The sequence below is a fragment of the Felis catus genome, chromosome D2 (genome assembly GCF_018350175.1).
Source record: "Felis catus isolate Fca126 chromosome D2, F.catus_Fca126_mat1.0, whole genome shotgun sequence".
Lineage (NCBI taxonomy): Eukaryota > Metazoa > Chordata > Mammalia > Carnivora > Felidae > Felis > Felis catus.
Window position 1 is genome coordinate 39,855,181 of NC_058378.1, and position 20,597 is coordinate 39,875,777.

Sequence of the window (20,597 nt, forward strand, 5' to 3'; positions counted from 1 at the left end):
AATGTGAGGCCTGAGCTGGGCATTTGTGTTGATAGTGTTGGGCTTGCTTGGGATTCTCCCTCTCCCCCTCCCCCTCCCCCTCCCCCTCCCCTCCCCCTCCCCCTCCCCCTCCCCCCTCCCCCTCCCCCTCCCCCTCCCCCCTCTGTACCCCTCCCCAGCTGGCACTAGCACGTGCCCTCTCTCTCTCTCAAAAATAAACAAACATTAAAAAAATTAAAAAATAATGAGAGAAGTTGGTGTCACCACCCACATTGTTATTTTCGGGCGTGGTGCAGAGGAGCATCTGAGGTGGCTAAATGTAAGAATTCTTTGAAAGCGGCTGATGTGGTTGGATACCTGGATTGCTTTCCTTCCTCCGTGATGCTTGGTGATGCCCTCTTCCCTTTAGCTGGACATTGGGGATTTATTCTGCAGAAGAAAAAACCAGGGACCTGTGAAACCCCAGGTATTCCTGGAGGTGCATATGGAGACCACATTCATTCCCCAGCCTTCTACTTCCATTTGGCTTCTCAAACACTGATGACAGCCAGCCCCCTTCCTTCCAGGTAGGAGCTTAAAAGAGACCTCACTGGGGAGCCTGACTGGCCGCAGAGGAAAGAATTAACGATGCCAACAACAAGGTTTCCCCAGCAAATGGCCCAGCCCGATCATCTTCACAAAAACTCACCTGCCCCAGGACTCAGTGCTTCCAGTTAGTTTTTAGGCATTTACTCTTCCTCATGAGGATTACTAAGGATTATTAACATCTGAAGAAGGTGCCTAACGTGAAAGGAAGCAAAACAAATAGGAAAAAAAAAAGGCCACTTGGAAGAAACATGCTATTTAGAGGGAAGAACATTTTGAAAAAAATTAGACATTTTCTCAGTGATCAGAGAAATTTTGTATCCACGAAGTAAGAACAGGCTGCTACAAAAAATATTTTGAAAACAAAATTATTAAAAGTTTAAAAAATGAGGGCAGGACAAAAATATCAGAACAATTAGAGAATAAAGTTGAAGGAGTTCTTCCAGAAAACAAAAAAGATGAAGAGATGGATAACAGAACGAAGGATCACGCAGGGTTTCCGTATCCACTAATAAGAGTTACAGAGAGAGAGAGAACAGAGAAAAAAAAAGTACGAATGGGAAAATCATCAAGAAAAAAAATTTCCTAGGCGGATATTGGTTTCCATATTGGAAGGACTCCTTGGATGTTGAACCAAGTGGGTGAAGGTGAACCCAGACCAGTACCCTGAAATTTCAGTATGCTGGGGAGAAAGGGATGATCCTACAATTTCATACAGAGAAAGAAATGCATCTGACACACAGATGGGGAACCTGAGTGGCTTCACGGCTTCTCAATACGCTGGAATGTAGAAGATGTAGAGTGATGCCTTGTCATTCTCTGTGAAATTGATTCCCAATTCCGTTCACATGCTTTTGTTCAAGAGTGAAGGTAGGATAAACCTGTTTTCAGATATATAGGGTTCAAAAAACTTGCCTTTTGCACTGAAAGTTTTCTCCACCAAGGTGAGCAAAGACTGGATTTCTCGTGGGCTGTGTCCCAAATTGAGGTAAAGGGAATTCTGGGTACCAGTCCAGATCGAAGCAGCTCCGTAAGCTCCAGGAGAGTTTTCTTCTGGAAGAAGAAATACAAACAGAACATCTGCTGTTAGTGAACTTACTGAGAGGAGACTTGGACAACTGGCATTGAATTTGGGGTTGACTATGGATAAATTTATAGGAAATTAAGCAAACAGAAAAATAAGAGAATCGTTAACTCCAGAGAACAAAAAGTTGTGCAGGAAAAGTGATTATGATTTATATGGCTCTCCCTGATGTTAGAAGTGGTCATGATAATGTAAACTCTGAAAGTCACTCTAGCCATTGCTAGAGTTTAACTGTAATTGGAGTGGAGATACAGGAAAGGAGAAGGATGAGGGAGCTTAGTGGGGGGCAAGTGTTTTCTATAGGAGTAAATAGAGTGGGGTGCCTGGGTGGCTTCATCGGTTAAGCATCTGACTTCAGCTCACGTCATGATGTCACGATTCGTGAGTTCGAGCCGGCGTAGGCTCCCTGCTGACAGCGTGGAGCCTGTGTCCGATCCTCTGTCCCCCTCTCTCTGTCCCTCTGCTGCCAGGGGCAGAGGGTGTGTGTGTGTGTGTGTGTGTGTGTGTGTGTGCGCGCGCGTGCATACAGTACATATGTGCTCGCCCTCTCACACAAAAATAAACGTGAAAAAAAAAAGTTACATCGTCACCTTCCAGGGTAGGAAGTAGGTAGGTAATACCTAAAACTGAAAAGCCAAGGAATAGTAACACAAGCGTGTTATATACGGACATTTCTAAGAGCTATTTGGGGTATAGCTATCAAGATCAGCTGGAAAGTTGAAAGGGTCCCTTGGAAGGGGGAAGGGCCTACGAGCTGCTTTTTCTCAACACAACATGTTTGGTAGTTGCTTCTTGGATTCTGTGCAGGCATGATTTTGAAAAAACAAACAAACTTGAAACCCCAAATCTAGAATGCATGGGGCACAAAAAGGGAGGTATTTTTTCACGAAGCTCAGCTGTGCACATGAATATGTGTGCACTGGCTTGATTTTGTTCATGTGTTTCTTACCGTGGGTCATGGTGAAAATGTGAAAGCCATCGTCTGCTGGTTTCTCATTGCCCGTTTACTCCTCATACGTCTGAGCTGTTCACGTATTTTACGTGGAGCACGTGCTACTTTTTTAAATTAACAATAAGACGGGGAGAGGGAGAAGGAAGGAATCTTACAGGCTGAAAAGAATCCCAAAGTAGACAAGCCCTGTCTACAAGGACCGTAGAGGTCATCACGTTGGGGGGGCCAACATCCTTGGAGGTTGGCACATCCTCCCCCTAGCAATGGCCAATTTACATTTATAATGCAGAGGTGGTAATGGTTAAGTGCAACAGTGGAAACGTTTCTAGAAGATCACTTAGCAGTCTACCCCCCCATGCAACCATTTCCACACTTTTATATTCCATTTTGGCCTTCAACCACATGCTTACAAATTGTTCTGTAATTGCAAACCATGATGTTCAGATTTCATACTTAATGCATATTCTTTTTCTTTTGTTGGTTTATTTTCTGGAGGCAGATTCTTAGTCATGACTTTATTGGATTAAGGATATGACTTTCTTTTTCTTTTCTTTTTTTTCTTTTTTTGGTTTTGAGTGTCTGTAACCATATTGCTTACCAAAGAGTGGTAACAATTTACTCTGCTGCCAGCAAGGTGTGAACTTGGCATCCTCATCACGGACTTGGCATCCTCATCACGGGCTTGCCAGCAGTAGCGACGTGGTTATTTTGTCAAATTAAAAAGTGTAACAGGAGATAGCATCTCTGGATCGTCGTTAGGTTTCATTTCCAGTGATGTTGAACATTTTCTCATCTGTTCATTATATTGTCCTTCCCTTTCATTTAATGTCCGTCTCTTTTGTCCTTGTGTCTAAAACTGGAGTCTTTTGAGTATGGATTTTTAGACATTGTAGATTTTTTACCCTTTGTCATAATTGCTGCGGCTGCCGAAAACATTATTTATGTTTCACTTAAAAAAATTTTTTTTAATGTTTATTTATTTTTGAGAGAGAGAGAGAGAGACAGAGTGCACATAGGGGAGGAGCAAAGAGAGGGAGACACAGAATTTCAGGCAGGCTCCAGGCTCCAAGCCATCAGCACAGAGCCTGACGTGGCACTCGAACTCACGAACTATGCAGTCATGACCTGAGCCGAAGTCGGACGCTTAACCGACTGAGCCACTCAGGCTCCCCTGAAGACTTTATTTTTAAGTGATGTCTACCCCCGACATAGGGCTCGAACCTACAATCCCAAGATCAAGAGTTGCATGTTCTACAGGCTTTGCCAGCAGGCGTCCCTCAATGGTATTGGTTTTAATTAAGTTCCTTAGTTGGTAGAGAGTGGAGTTCTGCCTTCCTCTGATATGACTTGGTTTAGCAAATAAAGATGAGCTGTCAGGGACCACGGTTACTTCGGGGTCATTTGGCTGCATGTTGGGTCAGCTCTGGGCTTTAGTTTCGGCACCAGTGCCTTTGTCACCTTCTCGGGGTGCTGTGTCAGCGTGGGTAACACTCAGGTGGGGTGGCCAGGGCGTTGAGGCTGTGACGCGGCTGAACCAGACCCACTGGAGCTCAGCATTGGCTTCGTTCCCCAAACTGAGGGCCCCAGGGCCTTGTGTTGGAGGCGTGGCTTGGACTGGGGTCCACACAGATCTTCCCTTTACCTCCTTTGGTTTACATTCAGAGATCTTTGGTGACAGTGATGTTAGGGACCTGCTTCTACAGCCGGAGGCCAGCAGGGCAGATTGCAGTGCGACAGAGAGAGAGAGAGAGAGAGAGAGAGAGAGAGAGAGACAGCCTTTCTTCTTGCTCCTTAGGCTCCCTGGGGGTGGGGAAGTGGGGTCACTTTCCCCACCTGTGGTTACTTGAGTGCCTTTTCTTCCCACGGGGAGGAATAAACAAGTGGGTGACAAAAGACTGAAATGTTTCCCCTCAACAGTTTCCTCTTTTGTGAGTTGGATGGAGAAATGGTGTCATTGGGACATCCCCACGCCTAGACCTCACAGGGTTATCTTGGTCCAACAAAAGTGGTGCAACGGGTCGTGCATGACAGGCATTTAGGGGACGTGTCTGAGTGTGGTGCACGGTGTCATGGGTGATCAGGGGTTTCCTAGTCCTTCCCCGGTGTGGACCTGGCTAGTGCAGTTCCAAGGGTCTGAGTCTCCAGGAAGGTACAGGCTTGGAGTTGATGTCATGGTTGTTGAGACTCTCTGGGTGTGGGATTGGACCCTGACGTCTGTGAAAGCAGAGCTTTTTCCGGTTGCCTGTGTGTCTTTGTGGAGTGAGGCCTTCAGGGGCCACAGTGAAAGAGGGTAAAACCTGTGGTGAGGGAGGCCAGGTGCCCTGCAGAGAACTCTCCCCTCTGGGGCCTGCGTGGTTATGAATTCCTGTGGCCTTTCTTTTTTTTTTTTTTTTTTTAAATGTTTATTTATTTTTGAGACAGAGAGAGACAGAGCATAAATGGGGGAGGGTCAGAGAGAGAGGGAGACACAGAATCGGAAGCAGGCTCCAGGCTCTGAGCTGTCAGCACAGAGCCCGACACGGGGCTCGAACTCACGGACCATGAGATCATGACCTGAACTGAAGTTGGACGCTTAACTGACGGAACCACCCAGGCGCCCCTCCTGTGGCCTTTCTATGTTCGTCATGCTTAACCGGCCAGAGCTGAAGAACAGGGAGCTCCAGGTTGAGAGTTCTGTTTCACCTCAGAGTAATCATTTCCCAAAGGCCCCAAGCAGAGGGCAGGGATGAGGCTGCCACTACCTTGGAAAACATGCAGACTTGTGCTAATTAGCTGGTTTCTTTGTGGAGGAAGAAGGGGGACTGGCTTTGTTTACTGCTCCAAAGCTTTTGAGTGAGAGCTTTACCGTGGTTGGGTTAAAGCTGACAGCTGACAGCTCAGAGCCTGGAGCCTGCTTCGGATTCTGTGTCTCCCTCTCTCTGACCACCCTCCTTGGTGTCCAAGGAATACTCTCGAGGACTCCTGAACTTTTGGGTACCATGCCTGAGTAGCCCTCCCCAGTCTCTGGGGTTCCGTTCTATGGAGCATATGGCCATCCACCTTCCAGGCGTCTCTAGGAACCACGAAGAAGAGGGGGCTGGCTGTATTTGACAGTTCTAAGGAGCAGGCTTGTCTTGTCCATAAACAGAAATAGGGTTTCTATTGTTTCGAACATTTTCCTGCCTTCTGGGGCATTTTCAGCCAAGTTGACTGTTTCACTGTGAGGAACTTACCTGAGATTTAGGTTAAAAAAAAGTTTTGTTTTGTTTTGTTTTTTTTCTATATGCCTGAAGCCAGTCATCTGAAGTCGGACGAAAACTTAGTGCTTTGAGGTTTTTGTAATCTGTGAAACACAAATGGGTGAATGTTGGTTCCCTTTTAGTTAGTTGCTTACCAAGAGCCGTCGCTACCATAGCCCTAGTCTGTCCTGTGTCCCTACAGCTAGCAGGGTCCTTCTGCCTTTGTAGGATCCCCAGAGGGACCGCAGTCCATGGTGCCCGGGCTGATACTTAGTACATTAGGCGAGTCAGAAGTTGTCAAACATGCAGATTCTGGGCCCCAGCCTAGCCCCACTTATCAGAACGTGCAGAGGGTAAGGCCTTGAGATCTGTGTTTAGGATAAGTCGTTTGATGCTGTCAGCTGGGTCCCTCAACACCAGTGACATCAGGGATCAGTTTCAGTTGAGGATGCTGAGGCCTTGAGAGGGCAGGAACTTGCCCAGGGTCGGGTCGCATTGCCGAAGGAAGGAGTCTCGGCCTGAGAGCCCCCGGTGGTCTTGTAGCCGCCCTGAGTGGCCCAGGCTGCGTTCAGGCCTCCTGTGTGCCCTGTCCCCAGCGGTGTCCTTCGGTACCTGGGATCACATTCATCCTCATCCTCGGAGGGGAGTTTTGTGCAAGCGCGGCTCTGACGGTGGGGACAGGGGGCTGCCGGGTTGCTGTCCCCTTCCTGGCTGGTGTTTGAGGCCCGACCGGCCAGACTCGCCCATCCCTCCCGGAGGGAGGAGGTGAGCAGACCGTGGTGTCCAGGCTTCGGTGCCTGTTGATTCTGCTCTGTGGCCAGGAGGGTTGAGCCGGCACAGCACTCATCTCCAGAGGGCTGTGGTTTTCATGTCCCTGCTTGGCACCACTTTCTCAGAACATTATGAGCCCCGTGGCCAGGCCACTGAGGCCCAGGAAGGGATTTTGCAGCAGCCACTCCTCGGCAAGGCGGCAGTAGCTGGATTCTTCCCGGCAGTTGTGAGTGGGTTGTCTCCTCACTGCTGGGTAGCCTTGTTTGTTTTTGCCTTGGGCCCTGTTATGATGTGCCCCTCCCCTCACCCCAGGAAGTGGGAGGTGAACTGGGGCCTGGGGGTGAACCCTGGATCCTGCCTCCTGAGGGTCAGCTTGAGACTCCCTCCCCCGCCCCCCACCTTCCCCATCAGGTAAAGGCGGGCCAGGTCCTGAGATTTCCCTTTTGAGGGCACCTTCCTTTTTGTAGGATTCTCTGAGGGACTTTGGGGGATGAACACAGATGAAAAAGAAAAAGAGGGCCCCCCACTTCACCCTCTGTGCAGTTCACAGAGCATTCTGGAGTCTGAGCTTTTACCCACAGCCTCTGGAGGCCAAAACGGTGGTGGGCGAGTTGCAGGGCAGGTTAAGCAGGCGAGGGAGGGGAGAGAGGCATGGGTGAATGCTGGCTGCTGTATGCTCCTGGGGTCTCTCCACCTTCCTCACCTCTGTGAGGACAGAGCTTGGGAGGTCATCTCAGAAAATGTTGGGTGAACGAATATGGAGCCTTAATTCTGGCGTCTTTACTGGCCTCGGTTAGATCATGCCTGCCTTTCATCTCTCCTTCCCAGACGTGCCTCTCCGTGCCCCCGTTTCTTTGGTGACTCCCTCTACTCCTGGCCCCTCTGCCGCGGGTAGTGGTGGGTGGAGAGGACGTGGACTGGGGACCCCGCTGTCCTGGGTTCAGATCCTGGGCCCTGTCGGGTTTTTTTTGTCTTATCCTTGGGCAAGTCCCACAACCTTCCTTCCTAACTCCTGTTTCCTCTGCCAAGCAGTGGAACCAGCAACACCCAATGGAGAGATGAGATAGATGTTTGGGAAGGCCTGGAATTCCGGGGACACTTTGAACACCGACATTCTGCGTTCTTTCAGAAATCTCTTCTTCTTTTCGGGGCTGTTTTTGGAGAGTTGAAGGAATGTGGTTGTTGCCCAGTCTACAGCTGGCATTGAGAGTAAACTGAAGCCTGAACCCGTGCACGAACACGGGGAGACAGTTTGGGTAGATTTCTGGAGTCTGTGCATGAGCCTCACCTTTGCTCTTTCTTGGGGAGCAGGTTTGGGGGAGATGTTATTGTAAGTGACCCTGTCGTCTCATCGCTCCCATGTCTGTCCACAGATCCCGCCTCTCGGAAGATGCACTATTATAGATACTCTAACGCCGAGGTCAGCTGCTGGTATAAGTACCTCCTTTTCAGCTACAACATCGTCTTCTGGGTGAGTTATCGAGAGCGGCCGCTTAGTCTTTTATTCAGTAGATCGTGATTCTTCACGAACCGTTGATTTGCCAGGCCCCCTGTGAGGCTGTGCAGGAGAAGGTGGGCAGGGTTAATGAGCCCTGCCCCCCCTCCTCGGCCGGCGACAAGTCCATTATAAAACAGACTGTTAAGTACAGTGACAGGGAAGGCCAAGGTGATTGAAAACCAGGTTAATGGGCCCCTACCTGAGCCTTGGAGGTTTAGGAACGTTTGAAACTTTGGCCCACACGCATGTCTGTCTTCCTGCTTCCCTGCCTAGGAATGAGCCCCATGAAACGTCGGTAGCAGGGCACTTAGTGCCCTTTTGACTGTGGGCCAGGCCCTGTTCTAGGCTCTGGGAGGTAAGAGTGGACGCAGGCAATAAAGCCCTGTTCCTTGTGGTGCTTGTGTGTAACCCGTAATGGCAGTAGCCTACTGAGCAGCAGAGTAGGGAGCTCCTTGGCTAGGGTGGTCAGGGAAGGGCATTCTGAGGCGGTGACTTAAGGACTGAGACCAGAGTACGAGTGAAGAGGCAGCCGGTGGGGGTCTGGGAAGAAAGCTATAGGCAAGAAGAGCAGCATTTGCAAAGGCCCTGAGGCAGGACTGCACTTGGCAGGGGCAAGGGACTTGGGCCTTGTGGCTGGAGCTCAGCGAGTACAAGGGAGAAGGGGACACGAGGGAGGACAGAGTCATGAAGGAGCCAGGGCATGTAGGACCTTACAGTTGTCAGTAAGGAGTTGGAATTATTTTCTACTTTCAGTAACTCTGAGGTTATAAGTTGGATCTGATTTTGGAATGGTTCTGCAGAGTGAAGGGATGGATGGGGGTCTCATGTTCTGAGATAGAATTTTGGGACAGAAGAGGGAGAATGGTCTCTTAGCCACATGGAGATGTTCGTTTCCTGTCTGCGGCCACCCTAGAGATGAAAGACTTCGCTACCATCGGGGCGGTGGCGGGGGCGCTAGATGAGGTCATTGAGGGAGAGTGTGCTGCCTGAGAAGAGGAGGGAGGGGTGTGAAGGTCAAGTCCTGGGGTGCTAGAGGGGACCCTGAAGAGGAAAGTCGGCTCCAGAGTTGGCTGTGAGTGGGTGGACAGGAGACTTTGTATCATAGAAGCCTCTCAAGGACAGAGGAACAGTCAGCTGTGCCACAGGGGCGTGACGTAGGATGAGGACAGAAAATTGGCGTTGGCCTTGACAGTGGACGTTGTTGGTGACCTGGATCAGACCTGCTGTGTGCTCTGGGGGATGGAAACCCACCTGGAGCTGGCCAAGGAGCCAGGGGGACGTGGGGCAGTAGAGACTATGACTCATGACAGATCTTTCAAGGGCTCTGCCCTGAAGAAGAGCAGAAAAATCGAGCACTAGCTGGAGATGGTCAAGGCATTACGGGAGGTATCCTAGCATGTGTTTGTCGCCAGAGGGGTAGGTCCAGGAGAAGCGGACACTGAGTCTATGCAGGTGGGTGCGGGGACGCGATCGAACACCTTAAGCAAGCATTGCTTATCAGTATCTGGGTGGGGGCATGTGCAGAGAGAGGGACAGAATGAGTGGCCGTGATGCCACATTTTGCCTCCCCTGTGGATTTCTGGCATGCCCTGTTTGGACTCGAACTCTTGAGAACAAGGCAGACTTGCGTTAAGACTTCCCAGCTTTCGCCCTTGATATTATAGCATCGTCTCCTGATGGTTTATCTCAAAGTTTTGGGGTTTTTTGTATGTGTCTGTCCTGGAGAAACAGGGTGGGATTCAGTGGCGTGGCTGTTTACCCCACGTCTTTGTGCTCAGCCTGTCTGTCTCCAGCAACTTTGTCATTTTCCTTGAAATAAGGCAATACAGGACATTCGATGGGTTTCCTTTGGGCTTCTCCTGATGGGAGGATGGAGGCTGCCTCATCCTCGCAGTGTGTGGCTTCCTGGATCTGCACGGCTCCCGGCCTGGCCCCACCCGGAGGCCCCACCCACAGGCCAGGTGTATGGTGGAGGGCCAGGTGGCAGACAGGCAGTCTGACACTTTGGACACTTGTACGCCCTGTGGTCCGTGTTGTTCTCTCCCACCCCCAGGCTGTGCTTGCTTGGTCTGGCGCCTTGACCTTCGAAGGTCATCCTGAACTTTTCAGCTAGAGCGAAACTTCCTGCTGCTGTAACTGAGGGCCCGCTAATGCCCTGTTTCTTCACATTTCTTTTCGGAACCGACTCTTGGCTCTTGGGAAGCTTTACCAACTTGCCCAGTAACACCTCGGCAGCCCCAGATTCGAATAGGGGAGTTCATGAATTCCGAGTTGTACTCTGCTTGATTGAAAAGGGCTGCAGTGTTATCAGCGTTCTGCAGGATTGCCGATGTGTGGCCGAGAGTCTGTTTCTCAGTTAGTGTGCACTGGGGCAGAACAGGAGGGGACAAAAAGGAACAGCCAGGACAATGAGGCACGAGAGAGCTTGGCTGGGAAAGTGCGAGGGTGGCCAGACGCCTCCCTGCTGGGTCCCTAGCAGTTATCTCCTGTCTTCTGCACAGGAGCTTAAGTGTGGGGTGAGGCCTGAGAAGTGGGGCGCAGAGCCTTCAGGGAAGAGCATGGTGGGTGCAGCGGGGGCACCCCGGTGCCAGTCTGGACTCTGACCCGCTCTGAGTGATACTGAGTAGTCTTCGCGTTTTCATTGTGAAATATCGATGGCACAGGCCTGCTGCCTGCCTCCCGAGGTTGCTGAAAATGTGTAAAACCCTATGCCAAGCTTTACCTCCTCAGAGACTCCGAGAAAGTATTCTTTTTTTACATAGAGCAAATACCAAAATTGAACAGTCTGACAAACCTCCATGTTCCCATCACGTGGCTTCAACAGTTACCAACTCATTAGCCAGTCTTTGAAAATTTATATCCTCCCCTGTCACCCTCGATTATTTTGAAGCAAAGCATAGGTTGTTTTGCACAGAGTGTTTTTGTATTTGTTTTGTTTCGATGAATTCGCAGTGCACAGCGGGACGGGACTACGGCTTTGCTGGCAGACCTGGGCCCAGGAGGCAGGTTCAAATATGCAGAAGCAACCTGTCATTTCCGTGCCCGATTCTAGGTGCTGGAACGAACACAAGGTTTTATTGGGCACTTGGCCCCGTTCAGAATTACTTGTGTACTAACACACACCTGTAACAGTTGAACAGGGTTTTTTGTTTTTTGTTTTTTTTTAAAGCTCCCTACCTACAGTTCGGGACTGAGATTTTTTCCCCAAGGGACCATTAATATTCGCTTGGGGTGAGAAATGTGGACGGAGCTGATGTGTGTGTACAGAGTGAGCATGGGGTTGGGCCTCATGCGGTTCTTCTCACGGGGCTGTCCGGGAAACAGTGCAGCATTCAAGGACACTAGCACTTTCTACTTAAAAAAAAAAAAAAAAATTGTATGTATGTAGGTATTAATTATTTTTAAGTAGGCCCCATGCCCAATATGGGGCTCTACTCATGACCCTGAGATCAAGAGTTGCATGCTCTACCGACTGACCCAGCCAGGTGCCCCTCTACCTTTTTCTTTTTCTTTTTTTTTTTTTAATCATAGTCATTATTTGCTTGTATTAGTGAGACCTGTTTCAAGTGCAGAATATCACTCTGACTTAAGAAAATGTAAATCAAAACCGCAAGGAGATACCAAATTACACCCATTAGGATGGCTTTTATACACACACACACACACACACACACACACACACACCCCAAAGTGGCAGATGTTGCTGGGGATGTGGAGAAATTGGAAGTCTCGTGCACTGTTGGTGGGAATGCAAACTGGTGCAGCCACTCTGGGAAACAGTAGGGAGGTTCCTCATAGTGTGAACAATAGAAGTACCGGAGGATCCAGCAATTCCGCACTTGGAATAGACCCGAAAGAATTGAAAGCAGAGTCTCAGAGAGCTATTTGCACACGTGTGTTCATAGCAGCGTTCTTCACAACAGCCAAAAGATAGAAGCAACTATCTTTTGCTTCTACCGAGCAAAAGCGTCTCGGTAGAGACGTCTACCGACAGATGAATGAATCAACAAAATGTGCTCCGTATGTGCAATGGAATATTTTTCAGCCTTTAAAAAGGAAGGAAATTCTGATGCACGCCACCACATGGGTGAGTTCGAGGACATACGCCAAGTGAAATAAGCCCGTCACAAAGGGACAAATACTGTATGATCCCACCTATGTGCAGAACCTTGTAGTCAGAGGCTTCAGGATGGAAAGTAGAATGGTGGCGGCCAGGGGCCGGGGAGGGGAGAGTGGGGCGTTAGGGTTGAGTAGGTACCAAGCACCGGTTTTGTAAGGCGGAGGCAACGCACAGTGCACAACACTGTGTGCCACTGAGCCGTACTTTTACGAATGGTTGCGGAGTTTACGTTTTATATTGTGTATACTTGGCCACAATTCAGATGAAAAAGCAGTCTCCTTTGACTTGCAGGGGAGGGGCAGCTGGGTCAGGTAGACCCTGGAGGCGGCACCGGATAGAGCCCTTTTCTTTGTTCTCACCCCACCTGGTTCCAAAAAGAATTTGAGCTCTCTTGGTTTTGCTGAGTGAATCCTCTGGAGGGAATCATTCAGATGATGTCTGCAACCCTAGGATTGCTTCCCACCACAGCATTGAGTTCAATCTGCAGAGGTTCAGATAAAGCCCCTGCCTGGATCTATTTCAGAGATGGATTAAAAGTGGAGAACTGAGGCCCCTTGTGGCACAGACAATAAGCCTGTGTTACACGGGCCAGAGTCCCCCTGCCACTGGCCGCTGTAGTGACTCGGGCAGGTCTGGGCCGCAGCTTCCCTGCTTGCGAAGTGCGGGAATTGGCCTCCGAGCCCAATGGGCAGCCTGTTTCTAGGTGAGAGGAGAGTCGTGGGCATCTGTGCTGTGACCAGAGTGGCTTCAGGTGCCTTCCTTCAAAGTGACAAAGGCCTCCCCTGACACGGGTGAATATGTAATTTATGGCTGGAGTCGGGAAACTTTTTAAGAGTGAAAGAGAGCTTATTAAGAGTTCTCAGACGTATCTCGGATGTATCTCAGGACTGTCCCAGGCAAACCAGGATGTGCGGTCACCCTACCCAAGAGAGGCAAAGTGAGTCTGCTGGGGAAGGACTGAACCGGCAGCTCCCTCCCCCTCCCCCAGCATCTGTGTGGGTGGAGGGTTGTCTTCTCTGTGTCTGGACTTGACTGCGCTCCTCCTTTGATAGCAGACTCCCCACATCCTGCAGAGCTAATGTCTCTGGATCCCTCTGACTGACAGAGAGTTGCCCTTATTTGAGCTGAACTCTGTCCATGTAACACCAGACCCCAAGGCTTGACCCCTGGTGTCCATGTGGTTTCTCTGCTTCTGTCTCTGGGTGATTAGGTCAATCAAAAAGGGAAGTCCAGGGGCGCCTGGGTGGCTCAGTCGGGTAAGCGTCCGACTTTGACTCGGGTCATGATCTCACAGTTTGTGGGTTCTAGCCCCACGTCGGGCTCTGTGCCAACGGTGTAGAACCTGCTTGGGATTCTCCCTCTCCCTCTCTTTGCCCCTCCTCCCCTTGCGCTTTCTCTCTCTCTCAAAAATAAGTACATTAATTAAAAAAAAAGGAAAGTCTAGTGTTTTAATAATATGTGTAGTGTATTTTCACTTCCACTCCTGAGAAGTGGTACCTTTTTTCTCTTCAAGTTTTATTTAACAAACTTTTGTAATTGCATGGAAATTCTAGAAGCTTACCCAAGGCACCCCCGCTTTACTGAGTTCCCTCCTCAGGCTCCGTTCTGTCTTCAGTTGCACGTGGTCTCCCATCTTTGTGAGAGAATCCTTGTAGTCGTGAGGTCAGCGTTTTCACGTCAGCATCAGCTAGCCTAGAACATTCTAGGTCGCCACAGAGTCTTCTTGATTGTATTTTTGGAAATTCCCATATTGGACATTTCGGTTGTTTCCAATACATTTTTTTTTTTTTTTTTTACTATCCTAGATAAGGATGCAGTGACTGGTTAGTGTAATACAGATTCCTCCCTTCGGGCAAGGCAGGGAAATTATTTGCTGGGATAGATTCCCAGGAGTGAGATTAAATGGGTCAGAAGGTGTGTATGCTGTTTTGACCTGACCGACATATTTATACTGTCAAAATTACTTCTCTCGAAGGGCTGCCCCAATTCATAGGAAATAGACTGCCTTATCTCTTGGCACATGGGGTGTGTGAGTGTGTATTTTTCTACATTTGCACTTGCCAAGTCAGAGGGCAAGATTGCTTAATCAGAGATTCCACTAGAACACCCTGATGCTTACTCCCTATAGGGCTTCAGCTCCTGATCTCCCTTGAGCACGTGGGAGGCTTGAGGAAGGGCCGCTCACGGGGCTCTGTGATGGTCATTGCCCAGCACATATGATTACTGAGTGCTCACAGGTTAGTGTCAAATCTGGGTAGCTGGTGGTGTGTATAACTATGCATCCTTCCCCAGTAAATGGAGGGGCATCCTTCCCCAGTTGGCATGCCCCAGTCTACTGCCGTGTCTTGTGTGTGGGAGTGCCCTATTCCTATCTTGGTTGTACCTTCTTTTTTTCCCAGAGACACTTTAAAAAAAATTTTTTTTTTAATCTTTATATTTATTTTTGAGAGAAAGAGAGAGACAGAGTTGAGAGCAGAGGAGGAGCAGAGACAGAGGGAGACACAGAATCCGAAGCAGGCTCCAGGATCCGAGCCGTCAGCACAGAGTCTGACGCGGGGCTCGAACCCGCGAACCGTGAGATCATGACCTGAGCCGAAGTCGGACGCTTAACCGACTGAGCCACCCAGGCGCCCCCCAGAAATACTTTTTAAATATCCCCTTTATTGAGGTGTAAATTCAATAGAACGGTATTTACTCACTTCAGGTACAGTTCCATGAGTTGACAGCTGTATACTCCATGAAACCACCGTCATCCCAGCGAAGATAGAAAACCTTTCTAGCACTTCAGAAACTTTTCTGTGCTCCTCTGCTGTCCTTCCCTCGTACCCCTTCCTCAGGCCACTGTCCATCTGCTTCCTGTCCCTCTTACAATTGGCCCTCTCTCTTATCTGATTTCTTTTAGTTTAGGTCATGTTTCTCCCTTGGTCTTCTGTTTTTCGTTTCATTAATGTCTTTAAAGATGTTAAAATTATTGTATTAAAATTTTTTTTTAAATGTTTATTTTTGAGAGACAGAGCTCAGGTGGGGGAGGGGTAGAGAGAGAGGGAGACACAGAATCCGGCGCAGGCTCCGGGCTCTGAGCTGTCAGTACCGAGCCCAACGTGGGACTCCAACCCATGAACCGCGAGATTATGACCTGAGCCGAAGTCGGATGCTCAACCGACTGAGTCACCCAGGCGTCCCTTTAAAAATTATTTAAAATTTTATCTTGCAAATTGTAGTAAGACACATATAATGATGTATCATTGGAATCATTTTTCCATGCATAGTGGTATTAAGTACATTCACCTTGCCGTGCAGCTATCCCCACCATCTGTTTCCAGTCTATTTCATTGATTTCTGTTCCTGTCTATATTATTTCCTCACTTTCCCCTACTTTAAGATTACTTTGTTGTTTTTTTTTTCCTAGCTGCTTAAGGCAGAAGATTAGATCACTGATTTTAGATCTTCTTTCCTAGTATAGGTATTTGATGCTCTCTGTTTTCTGCATCCCACACATTTTTTTTTTAATTTTTTTTTTCAACGTTTATTTATTTTTGAGACAGAGAGAGACAGAGCATGAACGGGGGAGGGGCAGAGAGAGAGGGAGACACAGAATCGGAAGCAGGCTCCAGGCTCTGAGCCATCAGCCCAGAGCCCGACGCGGGGCTCAAACTCCCGGATCATGAGATCGTGACCTGAGCTGAAGTCGGACGCTCAACCGACTGAGCCACCCAGGCGCCCCTGCATCCCACACATTTCGATGTTTTCATTTCGTTTGGTTAAAATACCTTGTATATGCATATTCTGTATGGAATGTATCCTGTCTTCCCCCTCCTGGCTCACTTCAACAGTTTTCTCTTTATTCCTGGATTTTGGTTTTATTATGATATGGGCTGGTGTGGTTTTCTTTATTCTGTTTGAGGTTCATTGGGCTTTTGGGATTTGTGGGTTTATAGTTGTCATCAGATTTCGGACTCCTTTGACCACTATTTCTTCAAATACACACCTCTCCCCTTTTTCTTCTCAGGCCCCTTATAGTCTCATGGGTCACTGAGGCTCTGTTCATTGCCCCCCCCACCGCCCCAACCCCTGCCCCTGAGTTCAAATAATTTCTATTGCTTTGTCTTTAAATTGACTCATCCTTTTTTCTATAGTGTCCAATTGCTATTAAACCCATCTAGTGAATTCTTAACGTCCAGTGTTGTATTTTCTATTTCTAATAGTTCCATTTGGATCTTTTCTTTTCTATTTCTTTTCCTCATTATGTTTATGTTTCCCTTTAAGTCCTCAAGAATATGTACAATATCTGTGTTATTTAAAAAAACTTTATTAAAGATTTTTAAAAAGTTTTTATTTGAGAGAGAGCAAGAGAGAATGAGTTGGGGAGGGCAGAGAGAGAGAGAGGGAGAGAGAGAATCCCAAGCAGGCTCTGCACCGCCAGCCTAGAGCTGGACACGAGGCTTGAACTCAGGAACCGCGAGATTGTGACCTGAGCTGAAATCACAAGTCGGATACTTAACTGACTGAGCTACCCAGGCGCCCCTAAAATATCTGTTTTTAAAGTCTTAGCTAATTCCATCTCCCCTGTAATGTTTGTGTCGTTTTCTAGTTACTGAATATTTTTCCTTGTTCATAGATCACATTTATTTTCCCTTCTTGCCCGTGTAGTACTGTTTTTTTTTTTAAAGTAGGCTCCATGTCCAATGTGGGGCTTGAAATCACCACCCTGAGATCGAGAGTAGCACGTTCTACTGACTGGGGCAGCCAGGCACTCCTGTCTAGTAGCTTTTGATCAGATGCTAGATGTAGTTTTTCCTCTGAAGCATTCCTCTTGGTTTGGTCCGCTCAGGCTGCCATTACAAAATACCATAAACCTGCTGACTTAAATGACAGAAGTTTATTAATCTCTCACATTTCTGGAGGCTGCAAGTCTGAGATTGGGGTGACAGTATGGTTGGGTTCTGGGGAACGCTCTCTCGCTGGCTTCCCGACGGCTGCCTACTTGCTGTGTCTACAGGGCAGAGGGTGCTCTTGTCTCTCTTCCTCTTAGAAGGATACTAATCATGGAGGCCCCATCCTCATGACCTCATTTAACCTAAATTACCTCCCAAAGGCCCACCTCCAACTACCATCACATTGGGAATTAGGGCATCAACATTGGATTTGGGGGGACACAAACATTCAGTCCGTGACACCGCCTTCAACAGTGTAATATCTTCTGAATCTGACATTTTTTGTTAAATATTGCGTGTAAGATTCATTCACACTGTCGTATGTAGTTGTAGATCGTTGATTCTCGTTGTATAATAGTCCATTGTGGGGCCGTATCGTTTGGGATTTTTTACAGTTTTAGGCTACTATGACCTGTTCAGGTAATATAAAAACTATCCCAAGTTGGGGACACGAATTATAGGGATGCTCTGGGGTTTGTGTGGCCGAGCTAAAGGAAATCCTGTCTTTCGTCTTGAGGTCCAGATGGTTTTGGTGTGATAGTTTAGTGCAGGATTTGGCAGACTACGGCTTGCAGGCCTGGCTCCCTGCCTGTTTTTGCACATACAACTTAATTGGAACACAGCCCTGCCCATTCGTTTACATATTATCTATGGCTCCTTTCCTGCTATAAAAGCAGAGTTGAGTAGTTGAAACAGAGATCACCCAGCACAAGGCTGAAAATATTTACTATCTGGCCCTTTACAGAAATGTCAACTGCTGGCCTTAGTAGTTTGGTTTTCTACCCACTGTTAATCACTGAACTGTGCCGGCAAGGGCAGAACCTTGGGAGAAGGTGAGGCTGAGGCTGGGTTGGGCTGGGGTTCCTTCTCTCTGTTACCTGGAGAGCTGCCCGTAACCTCCCTTGGATGACTCTGCCCTTCCTCCTTCCTTCCTTTCAAAGACCTTGACACAGTCTGATTCCTGGGTGGGGCTCGGGGTGGGCTGTCTGTTATCGGGAAACTCAGAGACATCTGTGGAAACCGCCCCGGAGTCCTCTGGGTAGTCCTTACTTCTCACTGGGGCCCCTGGCGTGTGTTTGCTGGCTGTGCTGGGAAGGGCACACATGCTTCTTTTTTTCAGAACCGCCCTTCCGGCAAGAGGAAAAGCTGGTGTGTGATAGCTGTGTGACCCTGCGCAAGGCACCATCCTGCCCTGGGCTCTGTTTCCCTCTGTAATGAGGAAGCTGGGCTCCAGCATCCCTTCCGGCTCCCAGACCTTCCAGACTCCCACAGGGAAGTGGCTTAGTTCAGACTCTCTGAATGTGGGACTACTTGAAGGAGGCATCCCCTGCATTGGTGACGGTTCAGAGTGGCTACAGTCTAGAGGGGTGAGGCTTCCTAACCCCACAGATAATCCTGAGACTCCCCTTCAGCCACCTGGGCTCTCAGGGTGAGGTTGGGCCCGGCGTGTGTGCCCTCTGGCGTTCTTTCTGGCCAATAACTTGTATCGTTAACATTTCAAGTGACTGGAACATCTCTGGTGTTCTTGGAACTCCGGCTCTAGGGTCAGAATCTCCTGTTCTGGAGAGCGCCAGGACCACGGGTCTCTGCCTGGCATGATTTGTGATGGCAAAGCTTAGGCAGTGGGAGGTATACAGGCCTTTGGAGACGATTTGCCTCCCAACTGCTCGGTTTTGCAGATTGGCAAACTGAGGTCCAAGAGAGGGATGGCTTGCTCAAAGCCACAGGGTGAATTAGAAACAGAGCTGAGATTCTCTTATAGCTTCTTCCACTCTCTGTCCTGTTTTCTTTCCATCATTCTTTCTTATCTTGCTTCAAAAGCCTCCAGAGACCCTGTTTCCCTAAACTCTAATTCACTGTTGTCTCCTGAGACCCAATAAAAGAGATGCCTCTGGAAAGGAGGACTTTGTCTTAGGACAAAGTCTCGAGCTGGGAGCTATTGGGGGTTGGGCACAGAGACTTTCAGTCCAAAGGCTGGTGGCATCTGGAAGGCCCCTCCATGCCTCTGCTCTGCTCCCCTCCCCTGCAGGAGGGCCAGGCTCACTTGGACTGGCTCCATGCCCTGGGGTGAGCATGTCACCTGTGATCCTTAGAACCCTCCTATGACCCAGGAGGGGTCGTCCCCATTTTCTAGAGGAAGTCATAGGCACAGAGAGCTCCTGGACTTGGCATGAAGTCCTGTCTCCAGGAAGTTGCAGAGTGGAGACTAGAACCAGGACCAGCTGACTTGTGCTGTTTGTTCAGCACTGGTCTGGTCTGCTTTGAGTTTGGCTTCCTCTCGAGTGTCCTTCTGGGTTTTTCTCTAGGACTCCCGTAGGCATGTCAGCCTACTGACAGCCGGGGGATTTGCAAGAACCACAGGCCAGTGGGCAGAGCCTGAAAAGGTTGCGTTGCTGCTGGTGGTTTGCCTTGAACTCACTGCACAAAGGCCTCTGGGACCTGCAAGAATTGCCCAAGTACATTGTCACACACCGAAATGCAGTCTTGCAAGAGGCTAAGGCCGCTAAATTGTGGGTGATCAGGGGCTGCTTTTGAGCTGCTTGGTGTTGGCACCCTCCTCCCGTCCAGCCGGGCCTGGCCAGGTGTCTACACTTTCACTGTCACTCGAACGTGCTTGGGTGAGGTGCCACAGGCTTGCTCACATGGTGAGCAGATTCTGTGTGGCTCCCAGCCCAGGAGTGCCCCAAGAGGTGCCCTCACCTAATTCCGTGGGGGGGGGTGGGGGGTGGGGGGTGGGGAGGCTTTGCCTAGGGTGGAGAGGTCTGTAGCATTTACAGTGACACCCAAAGAGGCCCTGCTCCCCGGCCACCCACCCACTCTAGTTGGGACACAGAATGAGCCTCACCACCCGAGGATACGGGTGGTTGGCTTCAGAGTTACACGGCCCCAAGCCCCTTCTGTGGAACCCCCGTGCCATCGGGCCCCATGCCTGCTCCTGTGGTGGAAAGCTCTGGCTGCCGCTTGCTGTTTCTGGCCTGGGGGTCGGTGGGATAACGTGCTGGCAGGAGGGTCAGAGACGCCTGGGTCTGGTTCTAACCCTGCCACCAGCCAGCTGTGTGACTTCGGGCAAAGAACCGAATTGTTCTGCCTCTGAGCTTTCCTGTTTGAAAGATGGGGTAATAGCGCCAGTATTACGGGGTGTGGAAGGGGCCCTTTCAGTGTATTAAGTGTTTAACACAGAAAAGAGCGGTCCTGCTTGCCATGGTGACCACAGTGGTGTGCATACCTCATGGTCCAAGGCCGGCCTCCCTTGGGGCTTAGCGGGAATTAGGCCCCATCCTTTGGGAGGGAATTTGATCAGGTCATAAAAGAGAGACAAAGGAGGTTACTCGGAATCTGGAAAGCACCCAGCTGAACTGTCACTCCCAGATGGTTGGCAGCCAGGGACAACAGCCCTGCCCCATGGACCATCTGCCCCAGAGAGATCCAGAGAAGAGGCCCCGTTGGGAGCTGGGT

General features: G+C 49.4%; 1 protein-coding gene across 7 annotated transcripts in view; it reads left to right on the forward strand.

The window, feature by feature from the left end:
- Positions 1-20,597, forward strand: part of TSPAN14 (tetraspanin 14) — a 57,059-nt gene that overhangs the window by 20,661 nt on the left and 15,801 nt on the right. For 5 of the 7 annotated variants that reach the window (XM_023240615.2, XM_019813399.3, XM_019813400.3 and 2 more), the window contains exon 2: positions 7,963-8,060. In XM_023240615.2, the coding sequence (XP_023096383.1) occupies positions 7,980-8,060 (81 nt within the window). In that variant the 5' untranslated portion in view covers positions 7,963-7,979. Of the gene's footprint in view, positions 1-7,962; positions 8,061-8,112; positions 9,540-16,889; positions 18,509-19,447; positions 19,598-20,597 lie in introns of those variants that run through there. The other 2 variants (XM_045040223.1, XM_045040225.1) reach the window with 2 other exon arrangements.